General features: G+C 34.1%; 4 protein-coding genes across 14 annotated transcripts; 1 reads left to right on the forward strand and 3 right to left on the reverse strand.

Moving 5' to 3' along the window:
- Nucleotides 1-217: 217 nt before the first annotated feature.
- Nucleotides 218-22,016, reverse strand: LOC141526792 (uncharacterized). Of its 11 annotated transcripts, XM_074241890.1 has the most exons (6): nt 21,990-22,016; nt 18,961-19,031; nt 18,773-18,876; nt 15,581-18,198; nt 8,828-9,164; nt 8,156-8,743 (listed from the first exon to the last, which is right to left on the reverse strand). In XM_074241890.1, exons 3-4 carry the CDS (start codon nt 18,848-18,850, stop codon nt 17,992-17,994), a joined length of 285 nt encoding a protein of 94 aa, XP_074097991.1. In that variant the 5' UTR covers nt 18,851-18,876; nt 18,961-19,031; nt 21,990-22,016; the 3' UTR covers nt 8,156-8,743; nt 8,828-9,164; nt 15,581-17,991. The 11 variants fall into 11 exon arrangements, with proteins under 11 accessions (XP_074097995.1, XP_074097994.1, XP_074097991.1 ...); XM_074241892.1 differs by lacking the exons at nt 18,961-19,031; nt 21,990-22,016 and adding an exon at nt 19,076-19,952; XM_074241889.1 differs by lacking the exon at nt 21,990-22,016 and having other exon boundaries at nt 18,961-19,952.
- LOC141526793 (uncharacterized) lies at nt 3,850-6,501 on the reverse strand. The gene is made up of 2 exons (XM_074241897.1): nt 5,617-6,501; nt 3,850-5,516 (listed from the first exon to the last, which is right to left on the reverse strand). The coding sequence occupies exon 2, from the start codon at nt 5,482-5,484 to the stop codon at nt 5,113-5,115; it is 372 nt and encodes a 123-aa protein (XP_074097998.1). The 5' UTR covers nt 5,485-5,516; nt 5,617-6,501; the 3' UTR covers nt 3,850-5,112.
- Nucleotides 20,242-21,938, forward strand: LOC141526801 (uncharacterized). Its single transcript, XM_074241907.1, has 2 exons — nt 20,242-21,322; nt 21,513-21,938. The coding sequence occupies exons 1-2, from the start codon at nt 21,057-21,059 to the stop codon at nt 21,790-21,792; spliced, it is 546 nt and encodes a 181-aa protein (XP_074098008.1). The 5' UTR covers nt 20,242-21,056; the 3' UTR covers nt 21,793-21,938.
- Nucleotides 22,017-25,138: 3,122 nt separating the features above from the next.
- LOC141526737 (uncharacterized) lies at nt 25,139-27,624 on the reverse strand. The gene is made up of 2 exons (XM_074241817.1): nt 26,468-27,624; nt 25,139-26,387 (listed from the first exon to the last, which is right to left on the reverse strand). Exons 1-2 carry the CDS (start codon nt 26,726-26,728, stop codon nt 26,196-26,198), a joined length of 453 nt encoding a protein of 150 aa, XP_074097918.1. The 5' UTR covers nt 26,729-27,624; the 3' UTR covers nt 25,139-26,195.
- Between the last annotated feature and the right edge of the window lie 5 nt (nt 27,625-27,629).

Genomic DNA, 27,629 nt, shown 5'->3' on the forward strand with positions numbered 1-27,629 from the left:
CCAGTATTAATGGTCAAGTTCAACTTATTTCGTAGTCTAAAAATGCTCCTCGCAACCATTTTACATTTATATAATGATATGAGAATACATCAAGAAAATACTAGAATTTCATATTTTTATAAAAATTAGTTTCGGTTGCTATTTCAAAGAAAATACTGTTCGGAAAAAATTTAACGTGGGTGTCCGATGTCTGAATGCCTTTCTTTGTTTGTAGACGCAAAAAAATGAGGTATCGAGACTGATTTTTCATTTTTGGGAGCTTTAAAATTAGATTAACCAGTTTTGTGTTCCAGGTAATTGGATAATTAAGGAAGATCAACGACAATCTATAAGAAATTTAATAGTATCTTTATGCATGTAAATGGAAACTATTGTTAAAAGTATTTAAATATAAAATTAAAGAACAATTGATTGACTTGTTTATTTGACCTTACAGCCTGGATTCCTATAATGCCATCAAATTAATATTCAGTATACATTATTTATAAGTTTATTCAGTATACATTATTTATAATCATAAGTTTACGTAAATTACTAATTATAATATAAGTATTATTACAACTGAAGTGATGTCAAAACTTGTAGAGAGTTACATATTTGTATACATTAATTGAGCAATTAGTTGAATTGAATAAAAAATCAATGACAATTAGTTGAATTGTCCATATAATTAAAAATATTTTTCTGAATAGTTTATAAGCACTTTTGACCTTCAAAACTTTGAATTTTCTATTAAAAATGATGAGAGAATGTCAAAACTATAAAATTATTAATTTATTGGATTACTCTACTATTATTACTGCTTATGCAAATTTTGTCTTCGAATTAGCGTCAAACTACTCAAACATTCACTAAGAAACAGGTTAATAAAATATTGATTTACGATGAGATCTATAATTCATTTATACTAATTGAAAATTGAAATTACAAATACCTAATCAACGAAACTACAATCTAGGATTATAAAAATAACTAGGCTCTTTCAGAACAGAATTGCCGATGGTCTGTGGCTTGCTGATGGTGGTATTTCTTATCATGTGCATTGCCTCTTCGATTTTTTTATCAGCCGATTTGCACTTGCGCTGGTCATATCTGCAAAGAGAAAAGAACAACAGTTGGTTAAGACGTTGAGATATTCAAACGTTGACGACTCTTTAACAGAGAAAGTTAAAGGGGAAGGGAGCGGGTAGTCTGCACGGCAGAGATAGTAACGCCGAGACTTTTCGGGTCAAGATAGTGCAACGTCATAGGGATGGTATCGACGTAATTAACGAATATAAATTAATTTTACGGTAAAATTTGAGGCTTAACAGAAAATGTCTACAGCAGGAACTGAACAGCTTTGATACTCACAGTATTTTGCTCTGAGTAGACGTCAATGTGTTTGCACGGTGCCTCATGCCGCTCATTCTGAAACTGACAATTTCACCACTCTTAAGACCAATTCACTAAGGCACTCATAAATCGATAAATCATTATTCCCCTAAACGTCGGAATCAATTAGGCGGCAATGTAAATGAGCGTTTCTAACCGCGAACTTGATATACATTCTGCTAGTGGAACGGAAGCTACTGATCTAAAATTATAAGCGGTTGTTTAAAATGACGTTCATTTTTTCGACAATATTATTTTAAGAGAGCCTTTTTTTTGAGAGTCATACGAGTTTTGCGATTAGTTCACGAACGCCGACCTCTTTTTTCTTGAAATGACGTATTCGTCAATAAATTATAACCAAAATCAGTAGACGGTTGTATTTCCAAGGTTTCGTCACAACACCGAAATTTTGAGGCTTAATGATCGCGCTACACTGATATTCCCAACAGACTGCTCGGTAGAGATAATACTAATGGTCTTATACTAAGCATAGCAACGAGGTAGTGACCGGAATGTTTATAAAAACTATTTCGGTTTTAATCGATCACTGACAATTGGTTCAAGCATGTAATAGATGTTTAATGTTCGCGTTAGAAAAAATGTAGAGATAGTCTAGATACTTACTTTTATGCCGGCGTTATGAGGCGAAATGGCGGCGACGTATCACTGCACGTGAGCTTATATATGCAGCGTCATTATGAATTCTTGTTGCCGTGATTTTATTATAAAGACATTAATGCTATAGCAGGCTAAAAATCGCCATGTTCACAGATTATTAAAGTATTTCTAATGTTTATTTTATTACTTTCGGTGAACACATTATAATATAATAAAATCTAGTTTATTTAACCAGTTACGCTGCAATTGGCACGCAATTCAATGGCTAGCATTGACAGATAAATCAAACCCGCACAGGTTTGATTCAATTACTGATTTCTTGGCACAACATTTACTTGCGCTAAAAACAAATGTTCCGGCTTGTTCAGCGTTGGGTTTTACAAACGCGTACTTTAAAGCAATCATTTTCTAAATTTCGACTTCAGGAATTATACATGTCATTTCCTTGCTGATATTCATACAAATTGTATGGGATCTTTTTATTTCTTACTAGTAAAGCTTTCGAACCTGAAATTTAAGGGACTTACATGCCGCTCGATATATTATCTCACTATACATTTATTAAGCGAAAATATTAAACGCTGTAAGTGAAAATATCCTGAGATTAAATTCAGGATTTTTATTCGCCATTCAAAAAGCTATAGATTAGTTAAGTTGTTCCGAATCTGTAACCTGTCAATTTAATTAGTTAAGTTGTTCCGAATCTGTAACCTCTCAAGGATGAAAAAGTTTACAGCTTATTGAATATTGAACAAAAATACTGAACAATATTTAGTCCATAAGCTTTTCAGTCGTCAAAAGTGTACGTAACATCGTCGTTCATCAGGAACCTCATTCAAACAATTATCAGCTCGGGTCCATTAATCACCGTCAAGCAATCAGGGAACTGACCTCGTTGCTTACAAGTTACGACGTTGTGGCATACTATTAATAGCGGAACGAGATGGTGGGACTTCCGTTTCTATGAGCAATATTCTATTTTGCCATTTAATAATCTATAAATATTGTTCAGTGTTTATTCAAACGGCCTTCAGATCGTTGACGTAGCGATAAGAATATCTACCAGATCACGCCCCAGTGCCGAGGGTCATAGAGTTGTTCATCATTTTATTTCTCTGATTAAGAAGCTTAAGATTTGTAAACTCATACCTCATTTACTAAAAAGTAACGGCTAATAAATTACCAATTAGAATCGTCCGAAAATTCACAATACGTCACATAGTTTTTCAGAAAGAATATCATGATCGGTTCTGACCAGATCTTTACCAATTAATGGTAACCAATCCACTCGAATCATGGTCATATTTATAACAGCAATTTGTCACACTGCTTGTAATAAATTATGACAACAATCTTTATCATGACCCTCGCCCGACAACCACTTCAATTAATTGTTTTGCCCTCATCGATTGACTTTGAGCTCAAGCTAGGGTTGGCTCTTTATTGACCAAGTAATAATTTTGTTACCACGGAGGGATTTTAAAGTGATAAGAATCTCATAACAACAAGTGCTAATTAGCCGCAAAAATGGGTAAGTACTAATTATAATTACCGATACTTTCATTGCTTCTGGTTAAGGGTTTTTCTTCAGCATTAACACTCCTGAATTGTGGAACAATTAAAGTAGATAGATGTTTTGATTGAAAACCAATTGATATAGTGTTATAAAACCCTGCAATGCAGCTTGCAATTGAATCACATCCTACTGTCTTACCAGCGATAGCGCATTGCAATAAAAATAACTACAATGTTCATTAACGGCAAATATCACTACATCTGCATCGCACCGAAAGAATGGGCCGTACATAAAAAAGAAAACCTTGAAAAAATGATGGTCGACAGCTGCTTAGACCATCGAAAAAAGACCACCTGCATCCACGAAGCCAATACCAAAATTTCTTCAGTATCTACCAAACTAGAATACTACAACCTGAAGCTCTGGTTCAAGAGAACTGATGATATATCTGCAAGCCCGAACTCCGGATCATATTTTTCGATGTTACTCCATTTGCCTGAATCAAAATGTAAGTGAAATTTTTTGTTTTACCAGCGGATGACCCAGTAATGACACACCTGACATATCTGAAAGTACTGTTCCATATTTACTAAAGTAACCCACTGCAAGAAAGAAAACATCACTTAAGATTGGTTACATCTCTTAGAGACTCAGTACGAAGTCTAATTAATTAATTTATTTCTTTTTGTTTCAGAACTACTTAAATCTGCCCCGCGTTGTAGCTTTAAGTGGTCTGCGATTGGTAAAAAGAATGCAAATCGTAGTTTTGCGGTATAGTTTTGAATTAGACTTTAGATTCGTTGTAAATAGAATTTATAAAAATAATAAACTATGTATATTACTTTCGCTGCATTTTTTTGTGTTACATCTTCTAGTGATATATCCTAGTTAGAAGTATCAGAAAACAAACGCAAGCTATTAGACTTGTCTTGCCGATGGCTCGTTTCTCGGTGATAAATTATCAATCGACGTCAATTGAAACAAGCATAAATGTCAAATTAGAGATTGTTTTCATATTCTATTTGATACATTGACCAATAAATAAGCTATGTGCTCTATTAAACATCGCCAATAACATATGTATGACAAACTAACTGAAACCAATTGTGGTTGAGGTGCCTTGTTAAAAAATCGCTAATCATTTCGGTTGACAAATAACTGAGATAAGTGGAATAATTAATTGAATTGATCCGCACCTTTCAAATAAACGTCAGCATGAATAATGACCGCTCAATGTGTTTCTAACGATTTGGTCACTTAGCTTAATGGTACAAGAGAGTTTTCTTTAATAAGCTTCAATTTTAGCAAACTAGGACTCATAATATGTCAGAGTGATTGATAGTATTTTGATCTCAGCTAAACAAATTTTAATACATCGGATTTTTTACCAAGTTTTTGTTCTAGGTACTTAGATTAGCCTTTAACCATTGCCACTTTATTAATATGTTACGAAGTTTATAGAAAAGTTTAGAGAAAACAGTTGTCTCTAAGTTTAAGTGGGTTCATAAAGAAAACAACAAAATATTGTAATTAGTTAATATATTAACGCCTCCAGGTTAACATTTATTGAATCAAAAGTTACATAAATCACGGACGTGCATCGCTTACTTTTTACGGTTACGGATAGCAACGTACTCATTCAAGGTATAGGAAGTATCCCTGACGTGTTTCTCCAACTTTGGTAGAAGCTTCTTCTCTTTACTCGTCTCCTTGCCCTTCAGTCCAGACTTTCCTGGTTGTGGAATTGCGCTTTGATATTTCGAAGAACTCGATGATGATTTCTGCTGCGAGTCTATCGGTACGGAAGAGTCGGAAACGAAGCTACTTCCAGATGACACTGACGACGTCGAATCCGATTTAGACAGCTCGACGTATTGACGTTTCAAAGGGCTTAACTTTTGAAAAGCTCTGACCAAGCTAGGCATGTCTTTCTCAGACGTCTTTTTGTTTGCTATCGTTTGCTTGCGGTCAGCCATCGCAATTGTTTCCTCAAACCTCGTATCTGCAACTAAAATCCTTCATTAATATTGACACTTTTGGAATAAGTCGGTCGAGCCGCACATTTACAAGAAAATGGGGTTATTTTAGTGGATGTCACTTCAAGTTACCTAATCAACACTTCAAAACTCGGCGATTCACTTGTAACAGTACTTCGACTAAAATAATGATTACGACGAACGACTTTGCTCCAGTACTGGAAGAATGGCACCTAGTTACGACGAGCGAACATTTTTACTCTACTCAATCAGGGTACTCTACGGTATTCAATTGAGAATGATCATCTCAAGTGTCCTGGAGATATTTATATGGAAATGTAAATTGGAACGCGTTCAAAGATTGTTTAGTACTGCAGTACAAAGCTGCTCTACCGAAATATCTATTCAAAAGTTTCAGATATTGATAGGCTATGTCAGACAAACATCTTTGCTGGGTTCCCCGTTCATGGGAGGAATACCCTTCAGAATTTATGAGTTTAGTTCTTCATAGCGAAGTTGCGTCCTACTATCGACAAACCAACAAAATAGAAGGGACTAGGGTCCGCGTTGATGAAAACGTTGCAGTACTACGTATTTACAAAAACCAAATATGGATGAAAGACGTAAAAGACAGCCTCAAGAGACCGAATCGGAGAACTTACACCGGAATCTTCATGCCGTGTATCACAACCTCGGAATCGTGAGTCAAATTCTGTCTAGCTTTTATTAGCTATTAAAAGTAAGACTAAGTTTTAGTAATAATTTCTTTGTTTCAGCAAAAATCCCTGCTGTCGGTTTATTTAAGTTCTAGAAGTTCGCACAGCGTATCATTTGAATTTAGAATTTACATAATTAGTTGTAGCTTATATTAATTGTCATTATAATAAGAGATCTTCTCTTGAAATAATCTTAGATCTTTCCAGAGCAATGCTCGAATTGAAGTTAATTGGTAAGCAATTGATTTAGTGCTTATAAGTAGTGGCACTGCCTGCGAACTATCAATCATAAATTAGTTTTCGGGGCATCACAATGTCTAAGCACATCTGCTTGGTTCCAAACGAGTGGTCTAAGTACTACTCATCAGACGTGTTGGAAGTTATTCTTAAGAAAGACTTGTCTTGTGATTCAATCAGTAAAAAGGTTCAAGGTGCGAAAATCAACGTCAATGGTACAACTGCCCAGCTGCGCTACCATGGCGACCAGCCGTGGCTGAGGAAGGATCAGGAGAAGAGGACCTTTCCTAATCCAAGAGAATACTTCGGTGTCTACATGTCCTGCAACGATTGCAGAAAACCGTATGTAATATTCTATTCAAAATTAAAATTTACCTCTACATCCTTACGATACCTCTGCATTCATTGCGAAGATCTGTAAGTTCCGTTTATTTTAGATAGTTAAGTTCCGTTTACATTCGATAGTAAATTTGTTTCAGAAATCTGCCACATCACAAATAAAGTTGGAACATCAGAATCCACTTGTAAACCATGAGAATGTCATTAGTAAAAAAACTTTGTAGTGAACAGACATTTTCTGAATAAACTATCTAAAATAATGTCTTGTTTTCGTAAATCACCTCAGACGTAACCAAATTTTTATATAAACAAACATATTGGTCAATAAATCACAGATAAATGACAACGCAAGTGATCTATTAAAACAACGAGTAAAATGACGATACTGAACTTTCAATTTATCTCTGGGCAGCCTCAAACATTAGTCATTAGTTTGTTAGTGGTCATTGTTTTTATGGAATAGCGCTTAATTGCTTCGTACTCCTTTCAGTTGTAGGGATGTCTATGATCAATTGAATTTTATATCCATCAGGGATGAAGCTCTGCGAATGATAAAGCTATCATTAAATAGATTACTAGTTTATTAAGAGGTTACACGATCACAAAATATTTATGCCATGAGTTAGAAGAATTATAGGTTTTTACATAAATTGGCGTACTAACGGGTAAAATGTTATTAGGAAAACCTAAATATATCGATGTGATTGGGACAAACCGCACATTGTTCATTATCACTAAATGCCTAAATAGCAATACTTCAGTTTTTTTTCCTTATTAATTGCCATTTTCCCTCCGAAATAACACAGAACGATAGATCAGTATTAACTGAGCCCTGCAACGAAACGAATACCATTGACCTGATCATTTACCGTAATAACACATGTATTATTTAAACGAAATAGAGCGACTTGCTCGGAGCAAGTCCTTCTGCGCTTGCTGTAGAAAAGGCCCGTAAGTACTCACCAATAATTGATTAAATTCGTAGATAAACATCAAACTGTTTCTCTTTGTATTTAGAAGAACTGTCTTAAAAGTAGAGTTTGTAGGGATGCAAGACGATAGTCTATTCAAAGTACTCATTGTGCGTCTTATATTGAAAAGCATTAGAGATTCTCACTACATTTGTTCAGGGGTAGATCGCAAATCGAGCCCCTCTGAAGTTATTCTATCCCATTCAAAAACAAACATGTTACCTGCGTTTAGTACTAACGCCGATCACTGCCTGTTACCAATCCATTTCATTTATTCTATTCTAGCCCACCACGGCGAAACCCCGTTAAGCCAGCCCAGTTAGCCCCACGCAACCGGGGTAGCTCTAAATCGCTAGAAAACGTTCCAACGTCCACATATCAGGAGAAAAAAAATCAGTCACGAAGAAAGAGCATTTAAAAATATGTTATTCACGCATTACATAATATATTGAGTATAAATATGGAGTTTTAATTCGATTTCATGATTTAGAATCAAATAGCATCATTAAAACTGGATTATAAAACAATATCAAATTTTTTCCTTGTTCAATCTACGAATTTGCTACCAGATTTTTGGATTTTGAGAAGAGGATTTGTCAGGTAAAGTGTTTAATAGAGTGGAAGACAAAATTAGGTTCCGCACAATAAATTATGACGCAGTTTTTTAATAACAGGTCAGAAATGCTTGACATCACTTGTAGTGCAATTGGTTCTTTAGTGCAATTAACTTTTTCAAACTCTATTTATTTCTACAATTATTTTTTGTGGGCAAATATAAGCAGATTTAATAGAATTCCAATATTTGGTCTTCAGCTCCTCGAAGTTTGTTTCGTTCCGCTGTTTGATCAGCTTGCTGTATTCTTTGAAGTTCTCAATGCTGCTGTTTATTTGATAAATGCCTTCTCCAAATTCGAAGCAGGTAGTTGGTACTTTACTCAACCTTAGATAGTTGTTATGATAACTCAGTATGCAGCAAGGAAGCTTTGATTTCACGCACTGGAAAATAAAAAAAAAATATTGCACATATTTTCAGTAATTCAATTTTTTAAAATCAGTTTTAGATTCAGTTACTATACTTACTGATGTCCCTAGCGGTAGGCAAATAGCAGGAACTGTTGGGGTATTCGATGATGAACTTTTGATGATGTACTGTGGTATTACTATCCCAGTCATCACTGCGACAAGAATTAGAATAATCTTAATGATTGTACCCATCATCAAGGATTTTATTTGTGGAAAATAATGTCAATTAGTACACAGAATCAAACTGCTCTCTAATCGCAAGAAGCAAAATAGATAAATTCATCAATTTACGTCAAGCGGTGAAGGATTCGGAAACAAACGGCGCATCACCTGCTTCAATATCTCAAAGAAAAATGAGTGTCTGAAGCTGTCGCCGCTATTTATATGGCTTCACCTATAAAGGGTCGGAAAATGTACAAGAATTTGTTATTCAAAAATAGACCTCAAAAAGTCAATTTATTTTAGTTCTACTTAAATAGAGGAGTAAATATAATAGTTCTACTTAGGAGTAAATATTCATGGATATGTTAAAGTTCCAATATTAAATGCTAATGCGGATTATAGTAATTATTCATGTCCTACTTCTTAGTGGGTGTCAGTGCGATGATTAACGTCAACCTACGATTCCAATTTTCAGATTTTGATTCAGCTAAAATTGTATAGATAATCGCTACGTCAACATCGCTGAATATCGTTTCCAAAAACAAATGATTTAATGGTCAACCTGATCACAGTAACGTCAACAAGTCAATGCATCTTATTTTGATACGATTAAAACAATTTGAAGCTTTATTAACTACAAGTTCTAAATTACAATATTCAAACAGATATTTAATCCATTTTCAAACTTGTCCTGCAATTAAGAACGAAAATATAGTTGAAATCCGCTCAAATTAGACTCATGACTATCGAGTCGAGAAACTCCTGAACGAAGCTCAGAGCAATATAACTTCTAACACATCATTGCAAATCTATTGCAGTGCTTAAGCGTGGGGCTTCTGAATTATTCTTTTAATTTCCAAAATTTTCACTGAGCAGCTCTCCTTTATTTGATTATCAATGCATTTTCTAAAACTGCGATATTTACTAAGCCCAATAGGACGTTGCTAAAATGCATACAGATGCTAGTGAACTCCATAAGTTGCCTAGCATGTAGAACTACTTAAATTACCATCACTGCTTAGGCAGAAACTAAAAGTAGATTAAGTAACTGTTATAAATCGCTATTACTATTGAATTGGGGCCTAACTTCATGTAGACGTCATACTTCTAATCGCCTACTGATTTATTTCGACATAAATAACTCCTCTACGGGTGATGTTGTTCCAGAATTAATTTTGACAGTGAATTATTGTGATCCTCGCTCTATTGTTAGCTTCTACTTTTGTTGAACTATCCTTGAACATTGTTTATAATTTGAAGCATAATACTGATATATTGAATATGTAAATTTATTCAATAAGCGATTGAAAAATGCTACATAGTCCTTAAAATTCTTAAAGTCCTTAACATCAACGTCTCGTTAGTCGAAGGACGTGAATAAGAATGTCAAAAAATTTAAATTAATTTTAAAAATACCACTTTAAATGTAAGCATTAAAGCAGTATTATAGTTCATGAAGTAAACAAAACATTCCTTATTTCTTTTGTAGTAGAGTTCTTAGAACATTCTTTAGAGTTAATTTATAACGTTGTCATACTTCTTCAGGATTTGAAACACTATAAGACACAAATCCAGTATTATTCAAATTTGAACCTTATTTTCTAGCGATGAGAGTTACTTATGACAAATTGTGACAATTGGAAGTCCAGATGTATCAAATAACGCACTGAGTTTTGAACAATTGCAGAATGTTGCGACCATTAAACTTTTTAATTTATAGTAAACTCTTGCGTATTTCAGCAAACAGAATACCATATGTTTGACCTTGCTCGCTAATGAGTTTATTCCTGTCTACATATTTTCCTGAAAATAATTTGAATGTTGTTAAAGCAAAAAGCTATTGTTAGAAATTTAATGTTACGCGGAGCGAAGTCAATGCCCGCGGCTGATAAAAATCAATAGGCATGACCTAGAGCAAGGAACATTTTAGTGATTGCGTTACGTATTACATCTTTTGTCGGCTCATGATACATTATAGCGCTTGGAAAGGTCAAGCGGTCTTTTTATCATGTTTATGTTTAAGTTTGTGTACGATTAAAGTAATAATTCAGTTATAGCGGTAGTTATGTCAGTGGATAATTTTTAACTTTTTGATATATTAGCTTAAAAGATTTTTAGACAACCAACAAAGTGTGATAGATGTTCTTACAGTTTAAGAGACTATTTTAAATCTACTTTTAGTAGATCTGAAAAAAGCAATGCTAGTAAAGGATATAACAACCTCTGTAAGGCAGTTAAGGAAGCTTTAATTACGACTGATGGAGTGTCAGCTGCAAAAATACCTCACAAAAACTGCGTCTAGATGCTCTATGAGTCTGACCGTCGCAATATTGTTTTGTAATGCCTCTAAATTGGTTTAATTAGATCTAACTCATCAATCTTACGGTTGCGTTTTTTGCAATCTAATGTATATCAATTCTAATAAAAAATCTTTGTGACAGATTCTGCGTAGGTGGTGAAGAATGATTATTGAACTCTTAACAATGAGAACTTATTAGAAAAATAGATCAAGGACAATGCGTCTAACTAAAACAGCTTGTGGCTTAAAATAAAAAATACACAACAAATGAATTAGTATGTGATTTATTTATAACATAGATTAGTTTTGATTACTTACTTGCAATTAATGAAACCATTTGAACATTAATTTTCACCATTAACCACTTAACTAACATTAACAATTTCCGTAATTGTCAAAATGGATTAGATTCGATCGTATTTCTTATTCTTATACGTCGAAGGTTTCAAAAACTTGGTCAACTTAGAGCCCAAATTCGCTCGTTCAGTACCTGCAGGCTCATTGCTGTTGGTCTCTTGACGAAGAGGAGAAGTTGAAGAAGTCCCAGGATTTCCTGAAGCCGGATTTTCTTGAGCTGGCTTCTCTAACTTCTTTTTTGGTTTTGGAGAATCGCATAGTGAAGTCATATCCGGGCCTTTTGGTTCAAATATATAAGTTCGTGCAATACGATCCATCTTCTAGTCATGAAACAAGCAAATTTATCACAAAAAAAAATTGAACTTAAAATTGACGCGTTTTCCAAGATATTTTCTCTTCGGTACATTATCTAATGGATGGCAAAGAAATAACCTTACCTAGCGAGCAAAAATGAATGAGTCTGAGTATGTCAAATCAGTTAAATGAATGGATTAATAATGTCATAACGTTTTGAGAAGATTCTCTTTTATAGCCTTCAAACGTCGCAACTAATTATGATCTTAATCTTCGTCAATCTTATAAAAAATATATTGATCGAGTATTGTTCCCATAAATTAAGTCGGTTGTCACGTTAAACGATTGTAAGCTTCTTACGGATTATGTCATCACGAAAGAGATCATCTTAAAGATTTAGGACGGTATAGGCCTGATGGATTTCGGGTTACTAATATCACTCTCGTAAAAATAACACAATTTTGAAAATATACCCAATTAACAATCTTTTACAAGGCTTGCGCAAGACTGCTCTAAAGTTCGTTGGTCTTGCTGCAGATCCTTGTGACAGATTTAAATTGCAGGTATCTTTTACTAAATTTATGTGCAAGAAATGCGCTAAAAACTAAAAGCTTTGCACATGGCTCTGCGACAAGAATCTTGCGACCAAAAAATCGTTCGTATGTAAAAGCTCCTTGGCCGGCTAATCATATTCATTAAATTTAATGGCCAATTAAAGTTAGCTTAGTATCGACATAACTCGAAAACATGGAATCTGATTCCTTATTGGTCGAGATTAAGGCACGCGTAGCGCGCTATTCAAATTTCTAGCCTAAAATTAAATTTAGTAAAACTTTCTTTTTTATCCCTAATGAATCAGCTTTTTTATTTTGTCCGGATGATTTTCTTGTTTTTTACATGTTTGCCACATTATTTTCGACATTAACCATCTTGCTGACAATCTCATTGAATTAATGTGAAGCGTATGTTGACGTTAATCACGACAGCTAGCGCTATAAATTTCCATCGTACTGAGAGAAAAATGTAGTTCTCTGGACTCGGAAAATCTAGTTAAACAGCATTTTAACTATTTGGTTGAAATTATTATACCTGATATTATTGATTGTAATAAACCCTAAAACAGAGTTACTTAACCATACACACACATACATACATACATACATACATACATACATACACCATCGTGGGAATAGTTAGAGAAGCTTCCTAGAACCTCAAAACTTCAAGATGAAAAATCGATTTTCGAAAAACGGGGGATTTTTTTAGCGGGAAGTTAAAAATAATAGTGCAGTGAGATATATAAAATATTTACTTTATAAATTATATAAAGTGCAATTTAACACATTAAGCATATACTTTATAAATTTTTTAAAGTTTCAATATTCCATTTAAGTATCTTAAAGAAGACTTTAATAACTTCATCAATGTCAGTCCGGTTAGCGCGAGGAGTATCGGCTAATATAGGCTCCTCTCTGTGGCGACAACTTTCCATTTCTTGTAAATAACTCTCTAGTTCTGTTGACAAGTCTCTGAGAGTATCTTTTCCAAGTGGTAATTCTATAGACTCGCCCAAGCCGACTGCCAATGATTTCCATTCTTTCTTGTCACTTCCAAATATGATTCTCCTATTAGTATCCATAAATTGATGAGAAAAGGATAAGGTAGATATTTCCATAAGGTCAATGACTACTTCAATCTTGCCATCTTCGCCGACTGCACCAATACTCTTGTGGCCAATACCGCGTACGGAAGACGATAGACTTTCTCGTGGCTTAACTTCCAGAATTGTAAAAGTTCCCGGCTCATTATTCAATATCAGTTCTGATATAGTCCACATGGCGTATTCATCGCAGGTTGCCATCCCGCACGCCTCGGTCATTGATCCATACAATATTGCTCTTGCCGAAAGTTGAATAGACATGTTGTGAATTTGGAGAAAATTTAAGAAATATTTCTCAAAGAATACAAGTCTATAACTCTTGTAATGATGTGACTCGCTCCAAATCGACGCTTGAGGCCTTGGTATATGCGGAAAGCTATCTTGCGTCCAATTTTGAGTACCATATTTAAACACTACACTGGCTTTATGATAATATTTTAAATACTTGTCCATTATAAATTCTTTTCACCACACACGTTTGAATTACACAATACCACAATTTAAACTAACTAAGCTAATTCAGAGTGACTCAACGGAGTGGCCCCTTTAATAACACTAATCGTTGGTTGGCCGGAGGCGACCTTGAACTAACTTGTAGCTATTTCCGATAATGCGAATGATTATTTATTGATGACTGGTGACTGACTTGAAAAACACTTCTTAACAGTAGTAGCTTTAAAATAAAACTGATGGTGTCAGCTGTTGAGCTGCTCTTTATGTATACTTTGTAACAGTTTGACTTAACTTACTTAACAAAACTTAACAGTGGTTGACTTAAAATTAGTTAACAAAATTCATTCACTCACACACTAACCTCACTTAACAATATCTTATTCTCGACGAGCCCCTTTCGGCGTTTATCCGATTTCTAAACCTACAATCACCCGCACAGAGACGAATCATATACCGGGCTCGTTGACTCGGCTCACAGGAGTAACAGCCCAGCGACGAAACATAGACCTAGATGTTCTGCAGCGCACTCTCATAACCCACACCAGCTACAGCAGTAACAGCCCAGCGACGAAACATAGACCTAGATACTCTGCAACTTACACATAACCCACACTTGTCTCACACTCACACTACTAACTGACTTTAATTGATTTTTACTTTATAAATTTTACTTTAAAATTGATTAACTAATTCTAATTAATTATTTTAAATCAATTATTCAATCATTAGTAAATTAATAAAACGACAAACAATATTCAATTTACAACCAATCCTCAAATTCCAATTGTTAATTTTAATTCCGTTAAAATATTAGATGGATTAAAATTCCTCAGTAACTTATAATCATGGTCTTAACAATATACAATAACTATTTAAAACAAAAGGTCTTAATACCTTGAATTAACTTTTGATAATTAAATAAATCACAATATAAAATTCTCAATCACGTTCAAAATTATTAACACAAGTTTAATTAATTAATTCTGACTAAGTTTTTACTGTGACAATTTTTGACTCAATTAACTAATTCCTAGGATTTAATGTCCACGCCGATAATTATCAAATTAGAGTAAAATTAATTTAATTAATTCACGGACTTAATCCCAAAATTATTAAATTCACACTTGACGGAATAATTTTATAATATAATATTCTCAATAAATAATTGTTAATATAATATTCTTAATAATTTTCCACTCTATAATATTCTCAATAATTTTCTATTAGTTTTATCTATTATAAAAAATTCGACACAAGTCGAAATATTCAAATTTTATTTACTAGAACATTCGCTAGCTAAGTTTTGCTTGACCTTGGGTATTGGAATTTATTGCGACACAAAAATTGACGCTTGACCAAAATTCCACGGATAAAAATTTGTCGATTTTTTTCAATGACAAAAATCAATCAATTTTACTAAGTTAATTATTATAAAAATAAATTTAAAATCCAAAACTAGCAAATGTTTTACAATTAATCTATTAGTAATCGTCGATTACAATCCAATTGATAATTAAATAGGAGAAGTAACTGGGTATTGGGTAAACCGCGGTCCACTTCTTTCCCACAGAGTAATAATTGATACCTTGAAGAACAAAACGATGATCTAACTCACTCGTTGAGGATGAAGTCCTAGTTGTAGTTGGCTTCCTTCGTCTCGTCACTACTCCGGGGATCGGTCCTTCTTGATTTCCGTGGCACTCAGTCAGGCGGTCACACTACTTCTCCCTTTTCCACTGCACGGCTCACCTATTTTAACCCAAACTCACCCCTTCTATTCTCCCTTTAGGCCCGAAGATCGAGACGCCCCAGTGCTATGTCGAATAATTATCGATATCCGGTGACTTATCGATTAAGGGTAATTTTACCCTGTTACAACTTACTTACCAGTTCGAGAACTACCGGTCGCCTGGAGAGGATATTGAAATGGCAAGCCAATGAGAATTCGTAGGCTCTACCCCACTAAGCGCCGCTGACTATTCTGGCACAGTTGGTTGTAGCGACTTGGGAAAGACTGACACTCAACACAGTCTGCGCGAATTCAAGCCTCTTATCTGCTCAAGATTCTTTTCAAGGTCCACGCTTGTTGATATGAGCAACTAACTAAGTACTCAAAAGAATTTTATTATAAATATATCTTTTTAGGTTTTTAGAAACTTTTTCCTAGCAAATAAACTACATTGTAATTACCTATAATAAAATTAGATTATAACAATATCGAATATGAGCCAAGTCCATTAGACAGAATTGCGACAATAATAATAAATTGTATGTAATAATGAACTAATGATTTGATAGACTATTAAGAACATTGTAATTAGGCTGAAAAAAATTGGACATGGACGTAGAGCGACAGTATATTCACGGTCGTTTAGTAGTCACGGAAGTTTCTTGTGACTTATACATTGAGATCTGATGAAAACTCGATTTTTGCAAAATGCGGTAAAACTAATAACTTCCCGATTTTTTTAGAAGAAAATTAAAAATAACAATTATAAATCGTTCTCATTAAAAATAATTTATGTACATGCGCTTAGCCAAAAATGTGATCCGTGACATTGCGTGTCACTTCAATGACACAGAGGTTACTCACCGTTGTGTCTTCGATGTTTTACAAGGTGAATTATGACATATTCCGAACATTGACTACCGCACTACATCTATACAGATCTTTACCTACATACATAGAGTTATTGTTCTCCAAGTATTTATCCAATGATACATTTGCATACAGTTATCCAAATTTGAACTGCACACAAGTGCTACCCGACAGAAACAAGCGAAATTTATTACGCATCACGTTGTAAAGCGAAGTAAATATGGAATGGAAAACAATTATATTCTAACTGTTATAACTATGCTGGTGTCTTTGTTACCTAATAGCACACTAGTTTCAATGTTATGAAAAATAACAATTCCAGTGATTACATATGACGAATTTTTTTAATTTAGGTCAACGTCCCGAAGACATATGTGTCATTGAAAGCATATTGCGCCGCTAATTGCGATATAAACACGATGTCTCGTGTCACCAAGCTTTAGCCTTACTGCGTAGAGAAATATTTAAGTCAACAATGCAACGATCTGATAAAGACATGTTTGTTTCTCTTATCTGCAAAAATCATCTAACCTTCGCAGTTAACAGTGATAAATAAATAAATCTTATTTTTTATTATTGGTCTAGGTATTTCTTCAGTTTAAATGTCATTTATCGGCAAATTGGAGTAAGGATAAGATGGAAGGGGTGGAAATCTTTTACCCTGGACTGAGAATCGAACCCGGATATTTTGGTTGCGTGTCAAGAGCTTTCGGACTCAGAAAATATTACGGACTTTTATACAAATTGCATCATATTTCATGATATGAGGGATGATTTAACAATTGTAGAGCTAACTGCTATTTTCACGCTAGAGTAATATTTGTTAGCCACTTAAACATAAAAGCTTCTGAATTAATTAATAATGTAATATAATTAATAACTAGAATTCAAATTTGCGCGCGAAAGCGCGCGTATGATTTTCGGATTTGCATATATTTTCATGTTTATGATATATTCGACCAATCACGTTACGAGTAGTTTGCTTACGTGATATATTTTCATATTTTTCATCTAAATTATAATAATTAATAATATATAACTAATAAATTATTCTGAATTCGTCCGTTTGTCCAATTTAAGGCTGCCTCTACACGGAAATAAATGTCAAGTTAATACACCTATCCAGTATAGTAATGGTTACATGACTTTATAGGGTAGGAGCATCGGTTTTGGCCATCTTTGAACCATTTTTGGCAACTTGATATTTTAGTTAATTTGTAAAAAATTCAACTACCTCAAATTAACATATTTTGAATATTTAAGAGACTTTATCTTGTCCTAAATTGTTTTAAATAAAATGCATAAAAAAAGTACATTATTTTAATCACATATTATAATGAAGCTTAACCTATGTTAGTAAAAAAAATGCCCATTAAAATATATTTGCATTTATAATTTCACTTCTTGCGTGGCTTATTATCATCGTCCTCTTGCTTTCGTTTTCTGTCGCTCGAAGTTGTTGATGGTACACATTCTTGGCTGTTTACACTGTGATGCGCTGGCACGAAAGATTGGAAATACTGGCGCAAACTCTTGATTTTTCTGGCATCAGCCTCGAGGAAAGCCCTGAGGGTCGGATATCTTTCACTAATTGAAGTGCTATCCTGTAATCAAACAAAAGATATAAGTTTCTTTGATTTGATTGTTATCATTCGATCGTTTTAAAAGTGTCAATAAGTGATAAAACTACAAAAGTAGATAAGTACATTCGATAAAGTTTTATCGACGGCTGAATTAGTTTAAGTGACACAATTATTGACAATTTTAAAGTACTTAAGAATTGTAAGTTAAGTTAAGGTCTTGTATATTTTTATGAGATTGATAATGAGCTTTTGTTTGTCATTACAGTAATTTACTACTAATGGAAAGAATTTAAAGTGGCTTTGAATATACTACTACTTAAACTACTAATTGAACCATTCAATGCAATCCGGAATTTTATAGAAATACAACAACTGATACAACAGGATAATAAAATATGCAGGACATTCTAGCATTACATACAGTGAGTGGAAGATTTCACAATTAATCCCCATCCATTTTTTTACAAGCTCTTTTTTCTAGAAAATAACAGTGATAATGTATAACTATTGCGGGGTCATAATTTTAAGTTCTAGTTTTCCAGAAAAATAATAACAGATAGACTAGATGTTAAGCTTTCAATAAGATATTACTCACCACGGTATATTTTTCTGGGATTTCCTGACCAGACCCTTTCACTACCTTGTCTTGAGGGTTGTTACGCGATTGGTCCATTTTTACTGTCTAACCCAAAGCACAATCTAAAAGTAGACATAAAATGAATTAAAATTAAAAGTCCTGCTTGGTTCACAGCGAAATTGGGTTCAAATTTAAAATGCACCTACTAGGTTGTACGAATATTGAGCCTTTGTCATTTGTTCCACAAAACTATCACCCTATCTAATGAAAATTTGCACTGAAAAATGAAAAATAGTAATAAAAAAATAATTTATTACTTACCAACAATTTTTTCTTTAGTATATTTTGCAAACGGCGTTCTGAAACAGCGCCAAAATAATACTGGTAAACTTTATGTAGCACCTAAAGTATTTACAAAGGATATATAGCGGTCATACCGATTAATATTGGCAATTACCAGTTTGAAGTGCAAACTTATAAAGATGTCATTGAAAAATATGAATGGGTTTTTAAGTCTCTAACAAACTGTGTTTTCAGATACTGTTTACAGCGTTTAATGACCAAAATAAAAAATATAGAAGCTTAAAACGTCAAGTGTCTTTTATGACAGTCGTAAAATGTGCATTAAACAAGCTCTCAAAATAAATCGAATTATGGTTAGAGTTAAAAATATCTGACTTTTATGTATTTTTACTGCGCTCTTAATATTCCATGTAATTTATTATAAAACTGAAGAAACAGTAAACAACCTAGTGGTTTCTTTGTGAAAGATTTGGCTCTTTTTTGTCTGGTCGCGTCTAGTAGCTATTGTTCCTAATCAAGGTTCCATTTGAAAGAATCTAAATAAAATATTCCAAAAACCAAAATTTAAGCTGTTGCTAAGTAAACAGCTACACAGACGCTACCTGCAGGCGGCAGCACATCGCTTACTTAACATTCTCGAGGTAGGTTCTGACATCACTGCTTCAGTTTTATAGCAAACATTCAATTCTATGAACAATTTTTTTTTTCACATTTCGAATATTCGAGTTACTAACCTTGGAGCAGCATATTTAAATAATTAAGCACGTCGTTGATACAGAATGCATCTTCTATATATAATGTACTCTAGACCAGTTGGATGAAGATTCAGTTTTAATCTCTCTCTTCCCCAGTTGGCAAGTATTTAATGTTTATCAATAACTCGCATTAAAAAAAATGTGGTTTGATTATATAGTCTACGTCCCAAAAGAATGGAGCGGGTATTCGAAAAAGTTTCTGGAAACGGTGATAAAAAGCAAAGCAGGTAATCAATGGCAAGTCTACGGTCATCTGGAAGGAACGACGATCCGGTTGCAAGACGTTACTGGTGTACTAGTTTACTACCAGTGCTGCCCTTGGCTAAAGAAATGTGACGACCTAAAAATGTATCCTGATGAGAATGAATACATTGGAGTCAAAATGGACTGCTTATGCTGCACGGTGTCGTGAGTAGATTTTTACGTCAGATTTTGCTATTCTTTCCGATACGTACCTTAGCAAAGGAGAAAAGGTAATTCTACCTTCAATTTGTTTTAGATGCTGTTCACGGCCAACTAAGTCAAATGTATATTAGCGTGTAAGTTCATAATATGTTTGCATTTATACTAAAGTCAGGTCGAATAAAACAGATGGAAACGATATATTTGCATTTTGTTGTGTGATAACCTACATTAAGTGTTAAACAATCTTAACCTTTTAATCTCAGTCTATTAAAGTGCAGCAATATCGTAAATTAAACGTTAATGTTAACAGCTAGAGTTGGAACAGATATGAGATTTATCTAAAGTCTGCATTATTAAATATTACGCAAAACAATGGTAGGATTACAATCAAATTGCTTAATTGATTATTGTAAATTATTTATATTAAATATGAGAGCTCAACGTCCGCTGAGAGCGTTTTAGGCGCCCAACTAAAAGAACAGGGTTCGATTCCTGATGCAGGCTGTCTGAAATATTTCTTCAGTTACCGAAAGATTCCTACTGAGTCGTCCCCCTCTTCTTTATTCTTCATCCCTTCTTCTCCCCTTTTCCCAAACTTGTCATTAAACTACAAATTAGCAATTAATGCACCGCACAGACAATATGCTCGACGCAGATAGCACAGCATGAACAAACAAGCATGATTAAGGTCCTTTAACCTTATAACAAGGGACTTTGCTCCCATTATTCACAATCACAAACCGATGAACCCTTGATATATCTTGTATTTATAAACAACCGAGTCCAGGCAACTTGCATAATTCCGTAGAAGCTTTTGAAATGAGCAAATCTAACTTAAAATGTTAAAGCATATGTGTCTTGTTCCCTACGAGTGGAACCACTACTACGAATCAAGTGCGATAGAAGTAATCTTGAAAAAAGAGATTACATGCGACCAGATCTTCAAGAAAGTCACTGGCATTGGAATCAGAGTTAACAGCGTGACAGCACACCTGCACTATTGGGGCGACCTTCCCTGGATGAAGAAGGAAAAGGATAGAAGATATTTCCCGAATCCGAATGAGTACTTCAGTGTTTACATGTATTGTGACAGCTGTGAAGACCGGTAAAGACCTAGTGATAAACGTAAAATGTATTAATGAGATATTTTATGTTACTATCTGCATTCTTTCGAGTATTACGTCAACAGTGCTTTATATTAATATACATTAAAGGTAATTGAGACTTAGTATAGATTTGACTGCTCGACAAGTGACACAAAGCTCAAGTGTGCGCGAATAAATTATCATGAAAATAATGCCGTGCTCTCATCGAGTTCCTTGTTGGATCCCGCGTAAATGGTTGGAATTTCCTTGGCATACGTTGCAATTGCTGATTGTTAAGGAGATTTCTGACTATTACATGAAGTATGGAAGGGTTGAAGGATCTGCAGTTCGCATCAATGGTATTACAGCGCGATTACAACTCCACAATAAGACTTATTGGATGAGAGACGACTTTGATTTGCAACTGAGACCGAATTTCAAGAATTATTATACATTTCAGATACCTTGTGTCTATTGTAATGAAGTGTGAGTTTTTTTTTTTTTTTAATCAAAAATTGTTCAAACAAAAGGTTACGTTTGAAAAAGATGGACTGGTTTTCTGGTGCGTTACAGATACAAATATATCAATTAAATTAAACTCTAAAGACCTAGCAATAAGATATAGATTAAAGTGTATTTTTTTCAGTAAAGTTTCAAAAATGATATTTGTTTTATTCTTCTACTCACGTGTTCAGTAAATTGACTCAACAAAACCCAAAATAACACAACCTTCACCCACTCATTTGCAAATGAACAGAGCAATATACAAACCCATTCAGAAATATTCTGTTGATAATTTCGCATTGAACCTGACCTACAGTAGCGGCGTTAGATCCGTCGGCAAGCGCAATAATATATTAACCTTGTGTATGTATGTTATATATTTGTATTTATTTGCCAATAATAATTGTTATTTTGTTGTAATGTTATCGTCACGGGTAAATAACGTTAGTACTGTAATTACCCACCAGAGTGACTTACAAACTACAATACTTAGTCTTGAACGATCCGATGTGCTGTTGTTGAGCTGTTGACACCTCTGACGTCACCCATTGGCGTAGAACAGCGTTCCTGGAGTCCATCAACAGCCTATTGCCCCTTCTGATTGATATTATAGGCTCCTAGATGGATATTCCTGCAGTTATTTACTAGGAAACAACCTAACCTGATTTACACTACTCATAATGATCATATTACGTGTAAGTAATGGCCTACGCACTTTAGCTTGCACCCCACAACCTAGTCCTAAACTTTTCAAGATCTAAGACCCCTCATGAGTATTTCAATCTCCTTTACAGATCAACGATGCATGCGTCTAAGGACTTAAATCAAAATCAAACACGATAAAACATATATTATTATTTAATAACTAAAAAAAATGTTAATCCACACTCTAAATATAAACTTAAAAGACAAGTACTTACAAATATTAATTCTTAATTCAAGAACGGTTTGTGCTATCCTTTGTCACGGCTCGGTCACTGCAGCTTCGTCGCAGCACATTCACTTTACACGGAGAATCCGTAGCACTGAAAAGCATGTCCCTCATAAAGATTTTTCGTTGTTCCCAAATTTGTTCTCTCTTCGAGGGCGAAACTTCTAGTGTCCACGATTGGCGACGTGCTGAAGCTTCAGTGTGCTGGGTTATCATGGAAGCACCCTTGTAGGCAACCGACATAGCGTCTGTGACGGACGTATGCATCTTGATCGATTCAAAGGTCAACTGGCAGAAAGAGGAGAAAAATATGAATTTAACTTGTTTACATCCGTAGCTGGGATTAATGTTTGGATGAATCAGCGGGTTTATGGAAAAGTTGATAAGTCTCGCGAAGGAATGATGTAATTTGTTCGTTAAGGAAACAAAAACATCTAACGACGTTAATAACTATGAATGAGAAACTGGAAAAAGCTAGGATTTATGCCTTATGTTTTGCCTCTGGCTTCCTTTTACCTGGCCGCTTTTATCTCTCTCTATTTTAAGCAAATAGTTAAATTAAGATCAACTGATCCCGACTGACAGTGATGTAGACGTCCTCTACCGACGTCTTGTCTAGCAAAAAGATTAGTGACTTGTATTACTAACTCTATGGTAACCTCTCCATATATAGAAGGTTCGTCGGTAATTACAACGGGAATTTTTGATAACGAGAAGTTATTCCTGTTTACTATCTAACGCCCACGTTTAAAATGACACGACTTCCAAGACAGATAATGTGGAATTAACTGATATTCGTATACTGCTCCAGCTTTTACGACTTTGTCGAATGAATTAAACGGTTTTTTATCTTTTACACATTCGATTTGACGCTTTTATGATCACGAATATCAAACTTAATTTTACATGACATCGTATATATTTCAATTTTATATCTAAAGACAATAATATTTCAATTTGTATGCAACGCTATATGTTCCAACTCCATTGGTATAATTTAAAAGTCGTAAAACGGTAGAAATATATGCGCAGATATAAAAAATGACAAAGTAAATGTGAGCTATTAAAAACAAGTTTGATTTGTGGCAAAAACTTAGTTTGTTTTTATTAACATTTTGATTAAAGCACTTAAATGATGCTAAGCTCTTGTTTAAAAAAAAGGTGGTGCTATTATTTTACTACTGTAGATAATTGGTTAGGTCTTTTGCGGACAAGCCATAAAACACTTAGTGAGCTTGATTGGATCCTAAACTAACTTGTTTTAATCAAAAGATTTACAACTGGCTAATTGATTAAATTGAAGTAATAAAAAATCTTATACAAACCTTATAGGAAATAGTAAACAGTCGGTTCAATTATTTTCTATTGCAGCGAGGTTTTTGGTGTATCGCCGCAATAGCAACAGAACCGTGGAGACTTCCTGTTGAACAAAAAATACGCTTTATATAGAAAAGAAAACTAAAAAATTTGAAAATGAATTTTAATAATAGTGTAAATAAGAAAAAAATGTATTTTATTTAAAAAAAAGTCAATAAAATATTTGTAACTATTGACACCATACACATCATACACACCATACACACCAATCTTTTTTTTATAATAAAAAACATTTTTTTTCTTACTTACACTATTATAAATTTATATTTATTAAATTTTTTTACACTATTTATAATTCAAATTTATTTTCTATTTTTTTAGTTTGTTTTTCTTATGACACATTTGAAAAATTACATGACCAAGTGGCTTTATATAAATTATATCTCAGTTTTATTATACAGAAAATATTCTTGTACTGAAAAAATTGAATTTATTTTAAAGATAACTGGGCATGGTTAAGTATAGTTTTCTGTAGAATGATTTCGACAAAGTAACTTACTCTAACCGCGGCGGCATCAAGTAATACGATATCTTTTTAGCCTTTGTGGAAACACTGATAGCGTAATCCGGCCAGGATTCGTTAATAAAGCTATTTCCGCTAAAAGTTCTCCGTTGGATACTCGCTTCTTCTTTCGGTAGCACTATTTCGTAGAGATACGAATCGACTGTCTCTCTGAAATGAAAACGAAACACACCTTGCTTATTTTCCTCACCACGTCACTATGCTCGGTAATTAACATCACAAAAGTACTTACATAATAGAAACTTGCTCAAACACATACACACAATAATTGTTGTTTATTAATGTAACTAATTTCGCAGGAATTTCCTTTACTTGCAAAATCGAGTTAACACTATTGTCGTCCTTAATTATTTTTTCGGCCAAGGTGAGCACTAGCCTGTCTATGCCATCGAGCGGCCACTCCAAAGGGACAAAAATGTCCTTTGTTAACTCTACGTAACGTGGGAACCCTTCCATACGATATATCTATTTAACACTGATAAAATTAACGAAACACTGTCACTCGATTCGAGGTTTCGCCATCGAATGGGTCTGGAAGCATGCGTTCTACAGTTTACCGAATGTTCATGGATTTAAAGATACTCCGTCAAAAAGAGATTGATTCGTAATAAATTTGCCCACGCTTATCTCACCAACATAAAACTTTTACGAAAGAAAATTTTAATGAAAATAAAACAAAGAGATCTTATAGAAGTATTGCAGCCTGCCAAGAATAATTAATTTAATTGTATCCTCGGCATTTTTCATACGTCGTCGTTAGTCATAAATATTTTCTCAAAGCTTGTTTATTTATTTTCAAATTATTCGTTCATTAGTTAATATATATGCATACAATATAACGCGGCTTGTTAGCACGATAGCGTTCACAATTTCGAACCGATTCTTCTCAAACTCAACATGCTTTATCTACCGATACAAACCAGAGTTAAGTTTGAAGATGAGCTAAATTGGGCAAGCAGTTTGAAAATGACAGGGTTTGTTAATTTTAGAAATCGTTTAAATTGATGTTTTTACCACTTCAACTTGGTGTAATTACTGAATTAAACAAGATATTGAAATTCGGTAAACTGCATCGTTAAGCTCTTTTATTAATCTTTAATTTTAATTACTAAAAAAAAGTAATAGCCTCAATTTTACTCATTTTAAAGTTTGTTTAAAGAAACAGTTTTAATATTGCAACCATATCAGCTGCCAAATCAGCTCATACCATAATGAATTGTTTAGGGACAATTATTAATCATAAATCATGAACATAAGAGATTTCTTGTTTTAAGAAGAAGATGTATGATTAAGTCAGAAATTCTAGATCAAACGTTGTAGGATTAATCACTTCGTAAGTTTTTGGGTTGATCAAGTCAATAAAGCAATAAACATATTATACATTACTTATGTGATATTTTATTTATTAATTTACACAAATATTCAACAGCGTTTGGTAGTGACCAAATTAATCATGAACATATTAACGACATTTTTCTGCTAAATACCACAGTGATTATTTTACGTTCCAAGGTTTTTTTCATTAGTTATTTATACTCTTAAAAATACAAAATTAGAATTACAAGTTTGCTGGATCTTGTTCGAACAACCATCTTAACTCGGGCTTCGACGATTGGTTAAAACGATTTTCTGTTGAGAGCTTGCGGCGCTTGGTGACCCGGGCCCATATCATGCACAACACATCATGGATCTTTTTCGGTGCTAGCAACAATTTATCTAGCAGATCCGAGAGGTCCATGCGAATATAGTACTAGAACAAAGATGAGAACTTAGAACAAAATTAAGGAAACAGTTTAGGATATCCGAAAAACTCTAGAAGAACTAACTTACTTCCAAGAGAGTGAGAGGGAGCTTCGATGCATCATAGGGCTGCCGAGTCGGTGCTGTACGAAACAACCAGACGATCTCTTCAAGGTAAGCAGGAGCCACACACCAGAATACAGGATCATCGGCGCTTAGCCATCCACAGCCGGAAACTCCAATTTCCATCATTTCATACACTTCGTTGTCCCAGTAGAACTCGTCCATCGCACTATATATGAAGTCCTCTTGTTCGTATAGCATTTTGTCGAAAAACAAGGACATCATCATCCTACAACAGCACAGGAGCTACTGAATGCAAATTCAACGAGATACTGGACATTTTAAATCACTGGATCTTGCTTTGAGGAGGTTCTGATGATTTTACGAACTGCCAATAATTGGCACAAGCCAGCGACGCAACGAGTAGCCTCTTCAGTCAAATTGATCAATTGAAGGAAATGCTTTGTCACTTGCTTTAATTGAATGAGTTTGTTGGTTTGTTGCGATAACATCACATGTAGGTCAAATGTTCCACTTAAGTCAATTAAGAACAATCTTATAAATTGCCGCTTCATTTGCTGCTATTTAAATAGTCGTGTCTTATTACCTGTTATCCTGCGGAATGCAATCAATTTCTGATTCTGTCCCACAAGATTTGCTTTCAAGTCTGTACCTGATTTTTGCTCTTTCTCGAGATCAGTTACGATTTTTCTAGCTTCTTCCAACTTTTCCAAAGTTCTGAATGACTTAGCCACTTCGGCTTGATCACAAATTTTCCGACTTTTTTCTTCAGTTATAGGCTTCTGACAGGGTTTTTTTTCACTCATTATTCAACCTTTCGAGAGACAACCAAAGTCAGGGCACTGTATTATATAAAAACGACTAAATTCAAGATTAAAATATATAAAGAGCATCTACAATTCGTCCTACAACTAATACGTGCAACACTATTCTGACTTATGATATGTTCGAACATGGTGATATGAATTATTCATAAATACCACTAATGGGCGCCGAATTTATTATACTAAAACAAGTTGCGCATTCATCGCTTAGTTGCTTAGATGACTATAAGACTCTCGAACTTACAGTTTCTATATTTATTTTATTGCGTTCATTGTTTCAATCGCTGTGTTTTGAATATAGAGATAATAAAATTATCATTAAGTTTTAAGGAGCAATTAATAAA

The sequence above is a fragment of the Cotesia typhae genome, unplaced genomic scaffold (assembly GCF_013202065.1).
Source record: "Cotesia typhae breed Kobodo isofemale line unplaced genomic scaffold, CoteBio_Ctyphae contig_36, whole genome shotgun sequence".
Lineage (NCBI taxonomy): Eukaryota > Metazoa > Arthropoda > Insecta > Hymenoptera > Braconidae > Cotesia > Cotesia typhae.

Bases quoted from the DNA above. Each gene is read 5' to 3' on its own strand.
- LOC141526792 (XM_074241886.1), bottom strand. From the start codon at position 8,965: ATGATGGGTACAATCATTAAGATTATTCTAATTCTTGTCGCAGTGATG. The intron at 8,744-8,827 runs GTAAGTATAGTA...TTTATTTTCCAG, and splicing joins GCCTACCGCTAGGGACATCA to TGCGTGAAATCAAAGCTTCC.
- LOC141526737 (XM_074241817.1), bottom strand. From the start codon at position 26,728: ATGATGATGTCCTTGTTTTTCGACAAAATGCTATACGAACAAGAGGAC. The intron at 26,388-26,467 runs GTAAGTTAGTTC...TCTTTGTTCTAG, and splicing joins TCCCTCTCACTCTCTTGGAA to TACTATATTCGCATGGACCT.
- LOC141526801 (XM_074241907.1), top strand. From the start codon at position 21,057: ATGTTAAAGCATATGTGTCTTGTTCCCTACGAGTGGAACCACTACTAC. The intron at 21,323-21,512 runs GTAAAGACCTAG...TATCATGAAAAT, and splicing joins TGTGACAGCTGTGAAGACCG to AATGCCGTGCTCTCATCGAG.
- LOC141526793 (XM_074241897.1), bottom strand. From the start codon at position 5,484: ATGGCTGACCGCAAGCAAACGATAGCAAACAAAAAGACGTCTGAGAAA.